This window comes from Gavialis gangeticus, unplaced genomic scaffold (genome assembly GCF_001723915.1).
Source record: "Gavialis gangeticus isolate Ggan-Ray unplaced genomic scaffold, GavGan_comp1, whole genome shotgun sequence".
Lineage (NCBI taxonomy): Eukaryota > Metazoa > Chordata > Crocodylia > Gavialidae > Gavialis > Gavialis gangeticus.
In genome coordinates, this window is record NW_017728996.1 from 33,622,558 (window position 1) to 33,637,151 (window position 14,594).

Here is a 14,594-nt window from a genome sequence, read left to right on the forward strand (position 1 = left end):
TTTTTTTTTTTTTTGTACAAAAGAAAGAAAAATCAAGCCAAATAAGCCAGTCTCATCTTAAATAGAAGACCATAAAAACCCTAGAAACCCAAAGAAAGAGAAGTAGTGAACATGGAAAGGTAAAAGACATGAGTGACTCGGGTGTGACAGCAGGCATGTCTCATGTTCCAGGTAGTATTATATGTTTAGCAAAAACCAGTGGAGGTGATGTCATCTGAGTCCTGGTTTGGTCTGGTCTGGTTTGGTCTGGTCTGGACATCTCTCAAGTAAACCTTGGCAATATGATGCTGGATCTCAGGAAAATGGGGAGGGAGTGTGGCAACCATGGGAGAGACTACTTTTTTTCATTTTAGCATCAGTGTCTAATAATGATTTCTCTTGTTTGGATCTCCAAGTTAAGGAGTTTAGGAAGGAGTAATGGGGAAAATAGTCCATCCTGTCTTTATTTTGTTCAACAATTAAACATAATTTTCAGTGTACCGGTTTTGGTCCATTGATTTCCAGCCTCACACTCCTTTTGTTTATTGTACATGAGTTCAATATGGTTCTTGAGTAGTATCATCACACATTTTTGTTTGGACTAATCATGGCTTTGTACTTAACTTTTGCTTATTTTTATAAATCACTTTATAAAGCAGGCTGAGTTGATTTCACTTACCTTGAACAACTTGGGGTACAGTCACAATGGGTCCTAGCACAATAGGGTACCTATTCGTTAGCAGTCCCTCTTCATGGTTACACGTGCAGATAACCAGAACTAATAAACTAACACAACAATAAACATTTGTGGAGTGAAAGTGCACTAGGTGCAGCAAACCTTTCCAAAGGTAGTTCTTCCCAGATTCTTGGTTAAAAAAGGTTAAAACTAGAATGCACTTTAAAGCTAGTTATTCTGTGTTGTTGGGGTAACTTCATTCAAAGGCGACTCAGTAGCTAGCATAGTCTGAGTTTGTTGCAGTTTTCAGCTATGGAAACTCAGATTAATACTGATTACTTGACCCCTGTGTTATAACTTCTGTTTTATACCCTTTTGCTTTCCACAATCTAGTGTTTTAGGAACTAAACACATGCCAACATTTCTCCAGGGTGATATGCAGTTTCCTGAGAAGAGAGTAACTTCTAAGAGTTTCCTGAAAGCTCTCAAAGAATGCTGTTTAATCTTTTTTTTTTACCTACCATCACCACAGAACATATGGGTCATTAGAAAATAAACATTAATTGCTCTAAATCCTCTAGCTATTTTAAAAAATATAATGCTCTCTAGTAAAGTACCTTGGGTTAATAATTCCTCTGGCTTAAGTTAATGAAAGTTGTGCCACTGACTTTAGTGGGTTCAGAGTTTAGCCTTTTGTTCACAGGTGGAAAAACATACTGCTCTCACGTCTTCACTACAGAATTAACTTAAGTCTAGATAAATTCTCCAGAGTAAGCCTCCCTCAAATGAGATTAACCATAGTGAAATAACACACAAGCTATTCGTAGTGATTATATTGGGGAGAAAAACATGATTTTATGATAATAGTAGGCAATTTATTTGTTCAAATTGCAACCTGTAGGACCTTCAGGCAGGCTACCCAACCCAAATTAAGTTTACTTAGGGTAAAAGCACTTATGTGTCTATGGGACTTGCATTAGGGGCAACACTTGAATTACACCTTAAGTTAATTCTACGTGAATGCTTAGATGTTTTTCAGAACATTACTAAATTTCAAATGAAGTAATATAAAAGCATTGGGAGACTGATGTATTTTACTTATTTGAGTGTTCAGTATCATTATTGATAATCTTTTTTCAATGCTTAAGGTGGGAAAGACAATTAAAATGTGAAAAATCAGTTGTTCCCTTTGCTCATATGATACTGTTAGTCTCTCTCATGTATATTCTCAATGAAAATGATAACTGTTTGTCACCATTTATTTCTTCTTAGTTTCCCAATTTGGAAAAGAAATATAGTCCTTAGTGGTATATATTGCACAAGGGAAATGATGAAGTCACTTAGAAGTGGAGTGTGACAAGTATCTTACCATAAACAATAGCAGGAATACAGTAATACACAGTATGTTTATAACATGTTTTAGAAGCTAATTTCCAAAGCTATATCTATTTTTTTTTTCTACATTTGATTTGATACATTGTTAATATCTAAAAAGAGATTTTCAAATATATCTGTTGCCAACATATTAGCATCATTTTCAAAAGTATATCCTGTTCCCATAAGTGGTAATTGTGTGTGTGTGTGTGTGTGTGTGTTTGTTTGTTTGTTTGTTTGTTTTCATGCTGCTAGTTTAAATGATGCTGTGGCGGTAGTGTTGGTTGGATGACCGTAATGTTGATATCTGTTAAATTATTTTAAATGGACTCTAAAGAGAATAATATACAGAACTGGAATAATCCCTCCCCTCCTCCAAGAAACAATAAAACACTCTAAACCTTGAGAACAATAGGTAGCCTATTATGGCCTCTTTGAAAGATGTAAACGTGCAGGTTGCATAGCAGCCATGCCGTGGTCCACTGTGATCATCTATTTCCAACAGTATTTTGTTGGACTTGGTCAGAAATGACATGTGTGAAGTTTTCCAGCCATATTCTTAAGATATACATGTCTTTCCCTGTAAACGGTTTCTAGTTCTCCACCCAACAATAAATTGTACTGGAGCACTGACCGAATGGTTCTGGCACTCAAGTGGGATTTGTAAGATATGCAGTAGCTGAACTCTTGTGTTGAACTACATCTCCCATAATACCTGCACTTAGACTTCCAGGATATACTGTGCCGCTGAACTGAGGGGAGACAAACGCTTATCATGGAAGACAGTTTATTAAAGGAGCCAGAACCATACAGGAGAATGGTGACATGAAGCATCCAAACTACAACTCTCATGGGCTTTTCCTTACTCAATCATAAATAGAAAAAAAAAAGAGTATGGATGGCAGAAATAAATGAAGATATAGACCAGTGATGCTGAACTATTTTCCTGGATGGGCTGGATGGACAGTGCCCAGGCTGTCCGTGAACTGGTCTGACTGGTGCCTTGGATCTGGTGCCTGATCCTGCCATGCAGAAGGGAAACAAGGGGGCAGTCCAGCCCCAACCTGGCCCCACCAGAAAAGGGACAATGGCCTGGCTCCAACCAGCTGCATGGGGCTTGAGATTTGGTGGTGGGGAAAGGTGCTGGGGAGGAGGGTGGCCATATTCTTTGCCATTGCTCCCCTGCTGCCAAATTTTCCATCCCGTAGGGAGCCTTGTGGGTCAAATGCAGCGGCTTCATGGGCTGCGTTTGGCCTGTGTGCCGGAGGTTGAGCACCCCTGATATAGACTATACCAGCTTCCATTTCGGCATGTTAGACCATGGCTCAACACAATAGATGAAGAAAAGAATTAATTTTCAAACTTTGATGTCCTATGCTGCCACATTGGAGCACCAGGCAAAATACGATGACATGCTTTGCAATCTACGAATGTACTTCCTGTCTGTAAATTCCCATGAACAATATAATATATTCACATGTAAAATAACTTATGTGTTTGTAGCAGATATTGCTGGTGATGTCAGTGATTGATTTCTGCTGCTGATTCTTAAATTGAAAAACTGACCAGAGCTGTTCTGATGTTATGCCTTCCTTTCAATACGCTGCAGGCACAGAACAGCTTCCTATTGGCACCATCATCCTGCCACAATATATTTCACAGATCTGTGTCTCTGTGGTTTGTTTTTCAAGGATGTGTAAACAAACTGTAAAGTTAAATGATCTGTGAAAGACTGATGGGGGAGCATGTGAGGTTTTTATAGCCTGTTGGAATATAGCATGTTAACAGGGACCCAAGAATTCTGCTGCTTTTAGCACTGAGATGCTAAAATTGAACCTTTCTAGGGTTCTTAAAATTCTATAGTGCCAGCTTGACTAGTTCTTGTAGAATGAGGCTTCAGGGGATAAGTGCTTTATCTTTGTGCATGCAGCTTTAGGCATATATCTTTAGTTCCAATTCATATCAGAGATTTCTCTGTTTATTTGTAATAAGTATCAGATTACAGAATTGGAAGGGATGCCAAGAGTATCAAAGAACTGAATGGCATTTTAGCATTTTTACCTTTGTTGTTTACCAAATCCCTTTTCTTATGTGTTTTACAAACTAGAGTTTTAATTAAAGATTAAATTATGAAATTCTTACAGGGGTAGCAATATGTTTTTCTAAGCATTCTAAAATATATTTTTAAACTTAGTAGTACACACAATATAAATATATGGAATGATATTAAAAGGAAATTATCAGGCAAAATTGCACATTAAAAAAATCATTTTGTTTATTTTGCAAGTAACAGCACAGGTTATTTAAGAAAGAGATTTATTATGCTGCTTGTTTCATTTTTACATGTCAGCTTGGCAGAAGGTAGGGCAGGATTGCACCTTAGAAACTAGAGAGGGATACATTTTCAAACAGGCTACTTCATCAGATGCTTGAATGTGGTGTCTTCAAAAGCTTACGTCACTTTGCACAATTTGGTCGTCACGGTGCCATCCTGCTATGCCATCAGATCTTTAGTCTGACTTTAGACTAACACAGCAAACCATGTCTCTCTCTTTCTTTCACTATAATATCTTTGAGATTACTTGGTTTTACTTTCTGCACTGGCTATTGCTGTAAATTTCACTTAGGTTTTTTTCCTGTACTAGCAGAGGAAGCAACACTTGCACTACGAATGTTTTGTGGCATTGTTCTCTATATGCTGTTACTTTATGGCTGGTTGGTTGGGTGGCTGGGTGGGATTTTTAGGAATTCCAAAAAAGGAAGATGGAGCCCAAGAAGTGAAACCCACCAATGCAAGATTCGTTGTTTCAGAAAATAGCTAGATTCTCCTGCCATTCATTACTGGCCTTAAGGAAAAGAAAAAAAGACAAATAGAACCAATTTAAAATGGACCCTTCCTGTTGTAAATAGGCAATGAAAAATGAATCCAAACTCTCAGCTTCATGTCACTAATACCTTGCAGTGATGAAACTGGTGTATTCTTAAGCATAGATTCCTACCACTGAGCAGTAGTGACAGAAGAGGTAAATTTCTTCCAAGTCTCCCTCAGTCTTGCAGCATATTTGGTGCTCTGAAGCTCCCAGGTCAATGTGTGAATGCATAGTAGAGCTATGTAGATCACTGAAAGATTAATCCATATGGGTAGGTTCAGATTTGATAACAATGTAAAATGTATTTGGGAGGAGTTACTCTACTTGGAAAGCTCTTTAGGACAAGGATCTTCATTGTCTGTATCTGTTTGGACAATGCCTGCCAATTGAAACCTACTCCTGATGGAAGCTTCCAGGTGCTATGAAAATATAAGTTTAAAATATGAATGGTTACTTTATTATTTATTTCTTGCACACTTTTGGAACAATGCTTAGCTTATTAAACTAATCAAAACATCAAAAAAGGCAGAGCAAATAGAGGAGTTGGACAGAGGCATAGCAGGACAGATTTCTGCTCTGGTTGTGTTGATTGTGGGGTTTCTGGCCCAGGTGCCCCCTTCCTCCCCTCAACCCTCAGTTGTACTACTGGGTTTGGGAATCCTTTCAGGTAGACAATGAGAACAAAGAAACTGCAAAGCCTGAAATTAGAAGTGGAATTCTATGGCAGAAGGTAAAATATGCTGGGTGCTACTGAAGTGCAGTTGACTACATGCTTTGCGTGTAATAGAACTAAATAAAGGACACCAATAAGGTATTGCAGCAGTTCAGGAACTTGTTTTTATTTACTGGTAAGCATTAACTAGCAGCGTAATATTTCATTCTTCATAGACTGGGCACTAAACCTTGACTCAGTAGCCCCTTTCTGTTTGCCATATTACAATACAAAATAAATATTTATTTTCAAGGAATGTAAAATATCATTGCTGCTGCATAGGATGTGGTAATGTATTACATGAAATCCCTTTTAACAATTCCAAGAGCTGTGGTTGTCATTATATTTCATAGTGTAACTTCCCTATTTGCTGCAGAGAAACTTCAGTAATATTTCTAAGGACCAGCAACAGTTAACCGAACTGTTAAAAGATGAAATTAACCAGAAGGAACAATTAAAGAGGACAAAGAATGAAATGGAAAATGAACGATGGCAGCTAGACAAGACCATTGAGAAGTTACACAAGGAGGTATGGATGGACTGAAAAGAGGCTGCAGGAGATTAAATTTCCAACAGGGAAAAAAGCAAATAAGCTGCCAAATTACAGAGAAGTTTTTTTTTGTTTGGTTGGTTTTAGTGTGTACATGAAACTGTAATGTGAACTTTTCTGTTAATGTCTGTGACCTAGTGACTATCAATACAAGCTTTCAGGACAGGAGCAATAGTTGGAACAGTGCTATCCCAAAATGCTACTGTAAAACAGTCCTGTTTTGTTAAAACAAGATGTCATATTTGAATTCTGTTCCATTATGTACAAAAAATAACCTCAGTCTTTGATAAAAATAACCATCAGCTGGACTGCAATAATTTACAGTTCATTTTTCCAGCTGCTGCTGCTTTGTTGCATTACTTTTGTCATCTATGTATTAACATATGTCTTTAGTTCTGGTATGATAAAGCATGGCTCATACAGGCTAAAATGCTGATCAACAGTAAGTGCTGCTGACACACACAGTATGCTCTGGGGACTCTCTTGCCACACGTTTTGGAGACACCATTTTAAAGCTGCATCTTTTTTCTTATTAATTTCTTCACATACAACATGGATAATATTCTCTAAATGATTAATTAATGATCTTGATGTAACATAAGAGAGAGTGGATAAGTACAAAAACATTCTACTGCAGTAGAAGTCAGCACAAACCCTTTGTCGCTTTGCTTTACTTTGGGAAATGTTATATACTATGTTCCTTTTTTGCCAGATGGCTGAAATTGTAGAGGCTTCTCAGACATCCACTCTTGAGTTTCAGAATCAACTTGATGACTATAAGGAGAAAAATTGCAGAGAACTTACAGAAATGCAGAGACAATTAAAAGAGAAAAAACTTGAGGTAGAAAAATCACGCCTGACAACCATGACAATGCAGGATGAGGTAATGGCTCATAAATCCAATGACATGTTTAACCTCTGACCTAGAATTCTGTTCAGACAATTTTCAGAACAATGAATCTTTGATATCATTTTTCTTGTGCACTTCATCAGGAGGGAGTGATCTCAGTCGAGATGCTTTTGTGTTCGAATTCTTCAAGTGTGTTACTTCCGCAAGGGAAATAGGGTTTTCTAGATACAATAGATAAATGTAGAGTATGTTTGACATATGGATGTATCAAAATTATATGATATTGTTTCTACTGAAGTTCTGTTGCTCTTTTAATGTTCATTGCAAAGAAAAATTGAGAATAGTGAAATGGCTTTTAGTCATTTAAAAGGCCAACAGCAATCTAAAAAGAAAAAGGAAGAAGACAAAAAAGGCTGCCCTGAGCTTTTAAAAGAAATTGACACTCATTATCTTTTCATTTTCTATGAGCTAAGGTAGAGATTTAAATGACAAAGCTGTGTGTGCAGGCAAGAATTGGACACAGCCTGGCAATGTCTGCCCTTTAGCATGCAAGTTCTATCGTAAAATCAGTCCAGCCTCTTTATGTATCTGCATGCACTGGTTTGGGATTTGGAAAAGCCGTAAGAAAGGACAGGCCATGGATGTCTTCTATATGCAGTATATTTTAGTAGTTTGAATTTCCTGGACAGAACTTACGATTTTTTTTTCTTTCCATTTGAGAAACTAGGTTTTAAATTGTTAATAAAAATGCATAGACATGTTAGTATGAAGAATCACCACTGTTCTTCTCTCTTCCTTCCCTCTGTGTTTCCTGCACTTACAAAGGTGGAGTTTATTAAAACAAAAAAGTGAAAAGGGAGTGATTGGAAAGATTTACCAAAGACATAAAGTTCCACAAAGCTTTATTGTCTTCTTGTTAGTTGTACAGAGTTGACTAATTGCCTTGAAGTTAATATTCAAATGTATATATTTATTGCTGTGAAACCTGTTGTTTGAAGTATCATAACAGCTGAGAATTCCTGTCCAAGTTCATTTACTCAGTGCCACCTTGTGGAAAAAGTAAAAATGACTTCAGTAAGCTCATAGTACTGTATAATTCCTATCCCACTGTGTAAGTATTTTAATACCTCAGGATCTGTATAGCACATTTATTACCAAAGAGAACTGTGTTGTGAATCGCATAATTTGCGTTCTTTTTTTCAGATGCGTCTTATGGAAGAGGATTTACGGGATCACCAGAGAGCCCAGGATGAGGCAATTACAAAAATCCAGTTATTGGAACAGACTGTGAAAGGCCTAGAATATGAACTGGAAGCTAGAAACCATTTGAAAGATGATCGGGCAAGACAGATGAAACTAATGGAGGTAAAAGGCACTTTTTGACCAAGGATCCTTCAGATGCATAATCCTGATGGATATTTTGCTAAAGCTGACTGGAATTGCTTTTTTATTATTTTTTACTTGGGTTGGGGCTTGGAAGGAAGAAAATAATTTGACCTTGCCTGACAGAAAAATTGTGTACTGGTAATGCAAGAGCATTGAGGTTTGGCACGTCCCAAGGGTGAGCATTCAGCAAATCAGATATTGCATATTATATTCTGAATGGCAGCTCTTCTGTGAATTCTTTCAATGCTTTCTTTTACTGACATGAAAAATGTTTTTCAGTTACCTTTGTAGTTCTCCTGGAGTTTACCTGGCACCAAAACTGGAAGGTTTTAATTCAGTTCCCCAAAGTATTCCTCAGTTCTTCAACTAATTTCTCCTTTGGTGTCTAATTCTTCCTGATTTCAAGTAGCTTTGGTAGCTTTTAGGATCTTGGCCCTAGGCTTGGAATCTGTCCCAGGCCACGAACAGGCACCACTACATTTGTAGTGATAAAAAAAAAAAATGGTGGAAGCACTACAGAAATACTTCTGGATGAAATAGGAACTTTTGTAGCATTCCTTTTTGTAGCGCTACATGTAATGTCTGTCCAGTGCAGTGTGTGATGGGACAGGGGCTGTCTTAGTTTAGCAACCCACAGTAGTCTATGAGCCCTTATCCCCGACCAAGAAGGGGTGGACAAGAGAGCAGTTTGGACAGTTAATGAACGCTTATGCTCAGCTGTCATCAGGACTGGGGAGCAGAGCTGCAGTTCCCACTCCCTGAGATCAGGTGCAGCAGTACCTCCAGCACTTCTGGAGCCTGCCACTCTCCCAGTCTCCAGGGATCTGCAGCATTGCTCCCTGCCGTCCAGTGGGAGGTGATGGGCTGTCAGTGATAGGCTCCCCTCCCCAGCTGGGGAGACAGGACTTGCAGTAGTACAACCTTTTGTTATCGCACAGCTTATATTGGCTTTAAAAGAACTTTTTTAAGGGCTTTCCTCAAAGCTTCTTTTTACTGCAAATTGTATGTTGCTGTAGTGAAAAGAGAAATCCAAATTCACATTGGAAGCTAGCTGTAGAATTGTGCAGATGGAAGACAGAAGTCCTGAGAGGACACCTGTTACACTGAAGTTCCTGTTTTTAAAAAAGGAATACCCCATCTCTCTATGCTGGTTCCCATGCTTCCCTGTGCCTCTGTACCAGGTCCTGCACTACTCTGTACCTCCGCACTGAGGTCCCTCACTACTCTGTTCCTCACCAAGTAGATTTCTGCCATCTCTTCTGACTGCATTTTCACTTGATACTCAGTTCTAAGATGAGACTTTGTTTTCCCTGTTTTGAATGGGGGGGAAAAAAACTTGGTTTTGCAATTGAGTAATATGGTAAATATTTTATACTAATTAATATTTTGCTTGACAGTAAACTCTTGGAGGCTATCCTAGTATGACGCAGATAAGTGTTTTGGTAATTTTTTGCATTCTCTATAAATGTTCAGACACTGCCCTATTTAAAAATATTTTCAGGCAACTGAAGCTTTGCAGTCTTAAGTGTGGCTTGTTAGCTCTTTAAACAGAAGCACTAACATGTTGAACTACCTTTGCTCTTTTTAGGAGAAGATGTCTCAGTTAGAACTTGAACTTGATGAAGAAAGAAACAACTCTGATTTGTTGTCTGAGAGGATCGGTAGAAGCAGAGAACAGGTACTTGACAAGTGGGCAAAATGTATGCAGCTGAGCTATGGTGTACCAATGAAGAAAAACAGTACATAATAATCACAAAGAACTTTAATACATTCAATACAAAACTTTTAAGTTAGATACTCTTTTATTTTGTGCAAGTTAAATAGAGATTATCTTAAAAAACAGCAGGTCTTCTGACTCATATTCTTGTCTTTTAACCACACAGTTATTTTTCTTGTCCTCCTAGAGTCTTTAAATAGTACATACCTTTTTACACACCTCTCCTTTGGAACTGGTGAGAGATTGTTTTAGAGTATCGTAAGATGCAAGCAGAAAATAGTTTGTGGTGCAGAAATGGTATGTAGATTCCAAACTTCAGGAATTTCCAAACTTCAGGTTCCTTTTGGATTTGGATTTTAATTCAGTCCTTTATAAAGTATGGGTTATATGTGAAATTCTGATATGTAATTTAGCCAAAATGCAATTCATGGGCATTTGAATGTGAAGTTTTGCGCCTGCCACTTTTATCTGTTAGTCACAAAATAATAACTACAGTGTAATATTGCATTTAGTTCATAGTCAGCACATGTGACTTGTCAATGCTTAGGTTAGGTTTCTTGGAATGAATATAGTGAATGAAATATTCCTGGCAACATAACCTTTTCACACATATATTTTCAAAGAAAGCCTCTAATGTTCTAGTTGTTGTTTGTTTCAGTGTTCTTCATATTACATATGTAAAATGTAACCTGGCCCCAAGTTTTTGTTAATGTTAAAATTTACATGTGTGCACAGACTTAATTTAGGCACACAGACTGCATTATCTATTGATGCAAAAATGTGGCTGTAAAAATGAAATGGATGACTTAAGGATTGGTGTTGTGAGGAATGTTTTGGGATGTTCAGCCACTGGAAACATTTACAGAAATGGGACTTTCCTTGATCAATGGACTCTATGTGAGTAATGGTATACTGGCCTTCTGGGATCAAGGCTGAAATGACTGATAAAAACAGCTTTAAACTAAACAGTAAGGGGAGAGATGTATGTAACTTCCTGACTACACAAACAGAGGAAATAAGGAGAATAAGGATATGACAACGCAGAAAAGATTAAAAGGATAGACAGCAAGGAGAAGATACTAATATTGATGAGAGTAGGAGTCAAGTAGACAAGCAGTTAGTGAAAGACTACCTAATCTAGCTAAAAAATCATCATAAGAAACATCTGAAATACTTGTATGTTAATGCAGGGAACCTGGAGAATAAAACGGAGAAAGATGAATTGCTGCTGCAGGACAGGAAACTGTATATTACAAGGATAACAGAAACATGGTAGAAATCAGCCCTGACTAATATATGGGTGTTAAAGTGTATCCGCCACTCGGGAAGAAAACGCTGCCTTTTTCGATATTCTTATTGAAAACATAAAGCAAAGTATGTATTTAGTTTTTGGGTCATGCCTAGATTATTTTTGGTTGTGACTCCACCCTCGCTGCACAGTGGTCACCCTTCTTCCCTCCTTCTCTTGTATTTATATGTCTGAAAAATCTTTTGGTGTTTGTTTTAATTTGCTTGACTTTTGGCAAGTGTCAGTTTATCCCTCTGCTTCCTGGCTTATAAGCAGGGATCCTGGGTTTCCCTGACAAAAAATTGCTGTGGAAAGGCAGTGCAGGATGTGGCAGTGAGGGGGCAGTGGCTTTGCAGACAAATGGCACAGGGCAGCGGTGCCTGTCTGCAGGTTGCACTCAAGCCAGCCAGCCAGGGGGGCTCGCATGTGGTGGCCACCACACTGCTTCTGCCCCACCCTGCATTGCCTTCCCAGGGCTGGCCACACGGCTCTGCAGGCAAGCAGTAAGGGGTGCAACAGTGGTGGCAGTAGTGTGGTGGTGGTGGTGGCTGCTGTGTGAGAGCCACCCACCCTGGCCAGCTGGGAGGCTTGTGTGTGGCCTACAGAGGGGCACTGCTGCCCTGAGCAGTTTGCTTGTGGAGCCGTGTGGCCCCGGAACTGTGCCTGCAGAGCTGTGCTCGTGGAGCTTTGCGGCAGCTGCAGGAAGGCAGTGTGGGGTGCAGCAGCGGCAGTGGTGGTGCAGCAGTGGCTCCCGCATGCAAGGTCCCCACCCCGGCATGGCCTTCCTTGCTGCTGCTGTGCCCCGCACTACCTTCCCATGGCCAGCTGCATGGCTCTGCGGGCAAGCTCCATGGGCACAGCTCCATGGCTGCAGGCAAGTAGCGTGGGGCATGGCAGTGGTGGGTGGGGCAGTGGTGGTGGCAGCCACTCCAGGGCCACTCTGGTTCCATGCAACACTGGCTGGGAGGCCACTCTAGGGCTTCCCCCAACACCTCCCCACTCCCTGCCAGAGTGCCCAGGTGGCTGCATGTGGACTGTGAGCAACGCTATTGGTCCTTAAGAGAAGCCACACATGGAGGTGCTGAGCACAGTTGCGCTCATAGTGCCACTGGCCATCTACGTGTAGTCACCCAGGCACTCCAGGGCTTCCCCCAACACCTCCCCACTCCCTCAGCCCGCAGCCAGCTCCCCACAACTAGCTTCCCTCCCAGTCCTCTGCAAACTCCATTTACCTAACCTTGCAGGCTCAAGAAGCAAAGTGAGTCTGAGCTGAGGCCCTGGGACTAAAAGCCTTAGGCCCTGCCCTTCCCTCTCCCTCCTGCTTCCACTCCGGACAGGATTGGAGGTTCCCTGCCCTTTTTCTAGGCAGCTCTTGCAGACTGGAGCTCTGCCAGCCTGCAGAGCTCTTTGCAAAAGGGGGAATCCGTGGCTTTTTCTGCTAAAAGGTAAAATCTGCGTTTTCTCTGCTAAAAATGGGAAATCCGTGGTTTTCTCTGTTTTTCCATTGGAAACAGAAAACCCAGATCCCTGCTTATAAGACAACTTTTATGGAGGAAGCATGCATTCCATTTTGTTTATAATAGCTGCCAGATCTTTCACATAACCATCTAGTCGATCAAAATTTGCTACACTGAGATCATAAATACAATTGATACCATTGCACAAATGTAGCATAGTTTTGATTATATTCTAAATCCTTTATGGCAGGGGTGGGCGAAATAGGGCCTGTGGGCCAGATGTGGCCCACCAGGCCATTCTATCTGGCCTGCGGGGACCCTAAAAAATTTAGAAAATTAGTATTTATCTGTCTTTGATTCCTATCAAAAATGACAGGAACCAGGGGCAGTAGGGCCCAGGGGAAGCCCGGGTGGGCTGCAAGAGGCTGCAGCGTGGGGTGCCGGCCATGGGGTAAGGCCGCTTTTCCTGCACTCAGCACCAGCTTGTAACATGCCCCCGCTGCCAATCTGGGCCCTACGCCAGCTCCGGGCTCGCTCGTCAGGGCTGTGCCCATCGGCAGCAGCTGCGGTCCCTGCCGGGCAGCTGCTGCCACTGTGTCCAGCCCCGATGGAGAGCCTGGAGCCAGCGCAGGCCCAGGCTGGCAGTGGGGCCGAATTACAAGTTGGTGCTGCCCAGTGCTGCAGCTGCTTGCAGCCTGCATGGGGCTGCCTGTGCCTGCTGAGGACAGCCCCATGCGAGCTGTGAGTGGCTGCACCAGGGAGTGCCAGCCATGGGGTGGGTGAGGGCCCACTTTTTTCCCCATGCTCAGCACCAGCTCCTTCCCTGCCGGGGAGCAGGGGATCAGGGCTGCATGCTGCCCTGTGCCTGTACCACGGGACTGGGATCACTGGGAGTGAGTGGGTGCATGGGGCCCACACTGGTGTCCCGGAGCCAGCACCAGCAGAGCCCAGAGCAGGGCAGCAGGAATACAGGGTACTGGCTGGTAGGGGTTCTGTTGAGCCAGGCCAGGTACCCCCTCTCCCTGCTGGTGCAGCCCAGCCCAGCTCCATGGACCCCTGCCAGCCTGCACCTCGTTCTGGGCCCCACTGGTGCTGGCCCTGAGACCTTGGTCCCAAGATGGTGACCAGGGGGCGGGGCATCTGTCAAGGGGCAGGGCTACCCATGCAGCCTTCGACAGCTTGCCAAAACTGGCCCTCCACCCAAAATAAGTGGCCCTCCACCCAAAATAAATGCCCACCCCTGCTTTATGGTATTTGAAGCATTGTTGAGGGTATGTGCTATAAGGCTGGGGTCCTCTCTGGCCTGATGTTTTCCTAATAAGTGACAATGGGGTGTGAGGAGCCAGATGCTGTTATCATGCTATCAGATGTTACTCTCTCTCCTGCTATGTCTTTGATCTTACATCTATTGAGGAGTTGGTTCTGCTGGGCCTGGTGAAGGAGTCGGATGATCTCCACCCTAGAGTTCTAAAGGAACTGGCTGAGGTCATTGCAAGTCCCCTGGCAAGGCTTTACGAGCACTCGTGGTGCTCTGGAGAGGTACTGGAGGACTCGAAGAGGACCAATGTGGTTCCCATCTTCAAAAAAGGGAGGAAGGAGGACCCGGGAAACTATAGGCCAGTTAGTCTTACCTCGATCCTAGGCAAGCTGTTTGAGAAAATTATTCTGGCACACATCCAGGAGGGGCCAGCAGGGGACTGCATGCTTAGGGGCAACCAACACAGGTTCATCAGTG

The 14,594-nt window shown here is 41.7% G+C and overlaps 1 protein-coding gene across 3 annotated transcripts in view; it reads left to right on the forward strand.

The window, feature by feature from the left end:
• Nucleotides 1–14,594, forward strand: part of CGNL1 (cingulin like 1) — a 136,532-nt gene that overhangs the window by 74,550 nt on the left and 47,388 nt on the right. For all 3 annotated transcript variants that reach the window (XM_019504293.1, XM_019504296.1, XM_019504294.1), the window contains exons 10-13: nucleotides 5,988–6,140; nucleotides 6,874–7,044; nucleotides 8,215–8,376; nucleotides 9,986–10,075. In XM_019504293.1, the coding sequence (XP_019359838.1) occupies nucleotides 5,988–6,140; nucleotides 6,874–7,044; nucleotides 8,215–8,376; nucleotides 9,986–10,075 (576 nt within the window). The remainder of the gene's footprint in view (nucleotides 1–5,987; nucleotides 6,141–6,873; nucleotides 7,045–8,214; nucleotides 8,377–9,985; nucleotides 10,076–14,594) is intronic.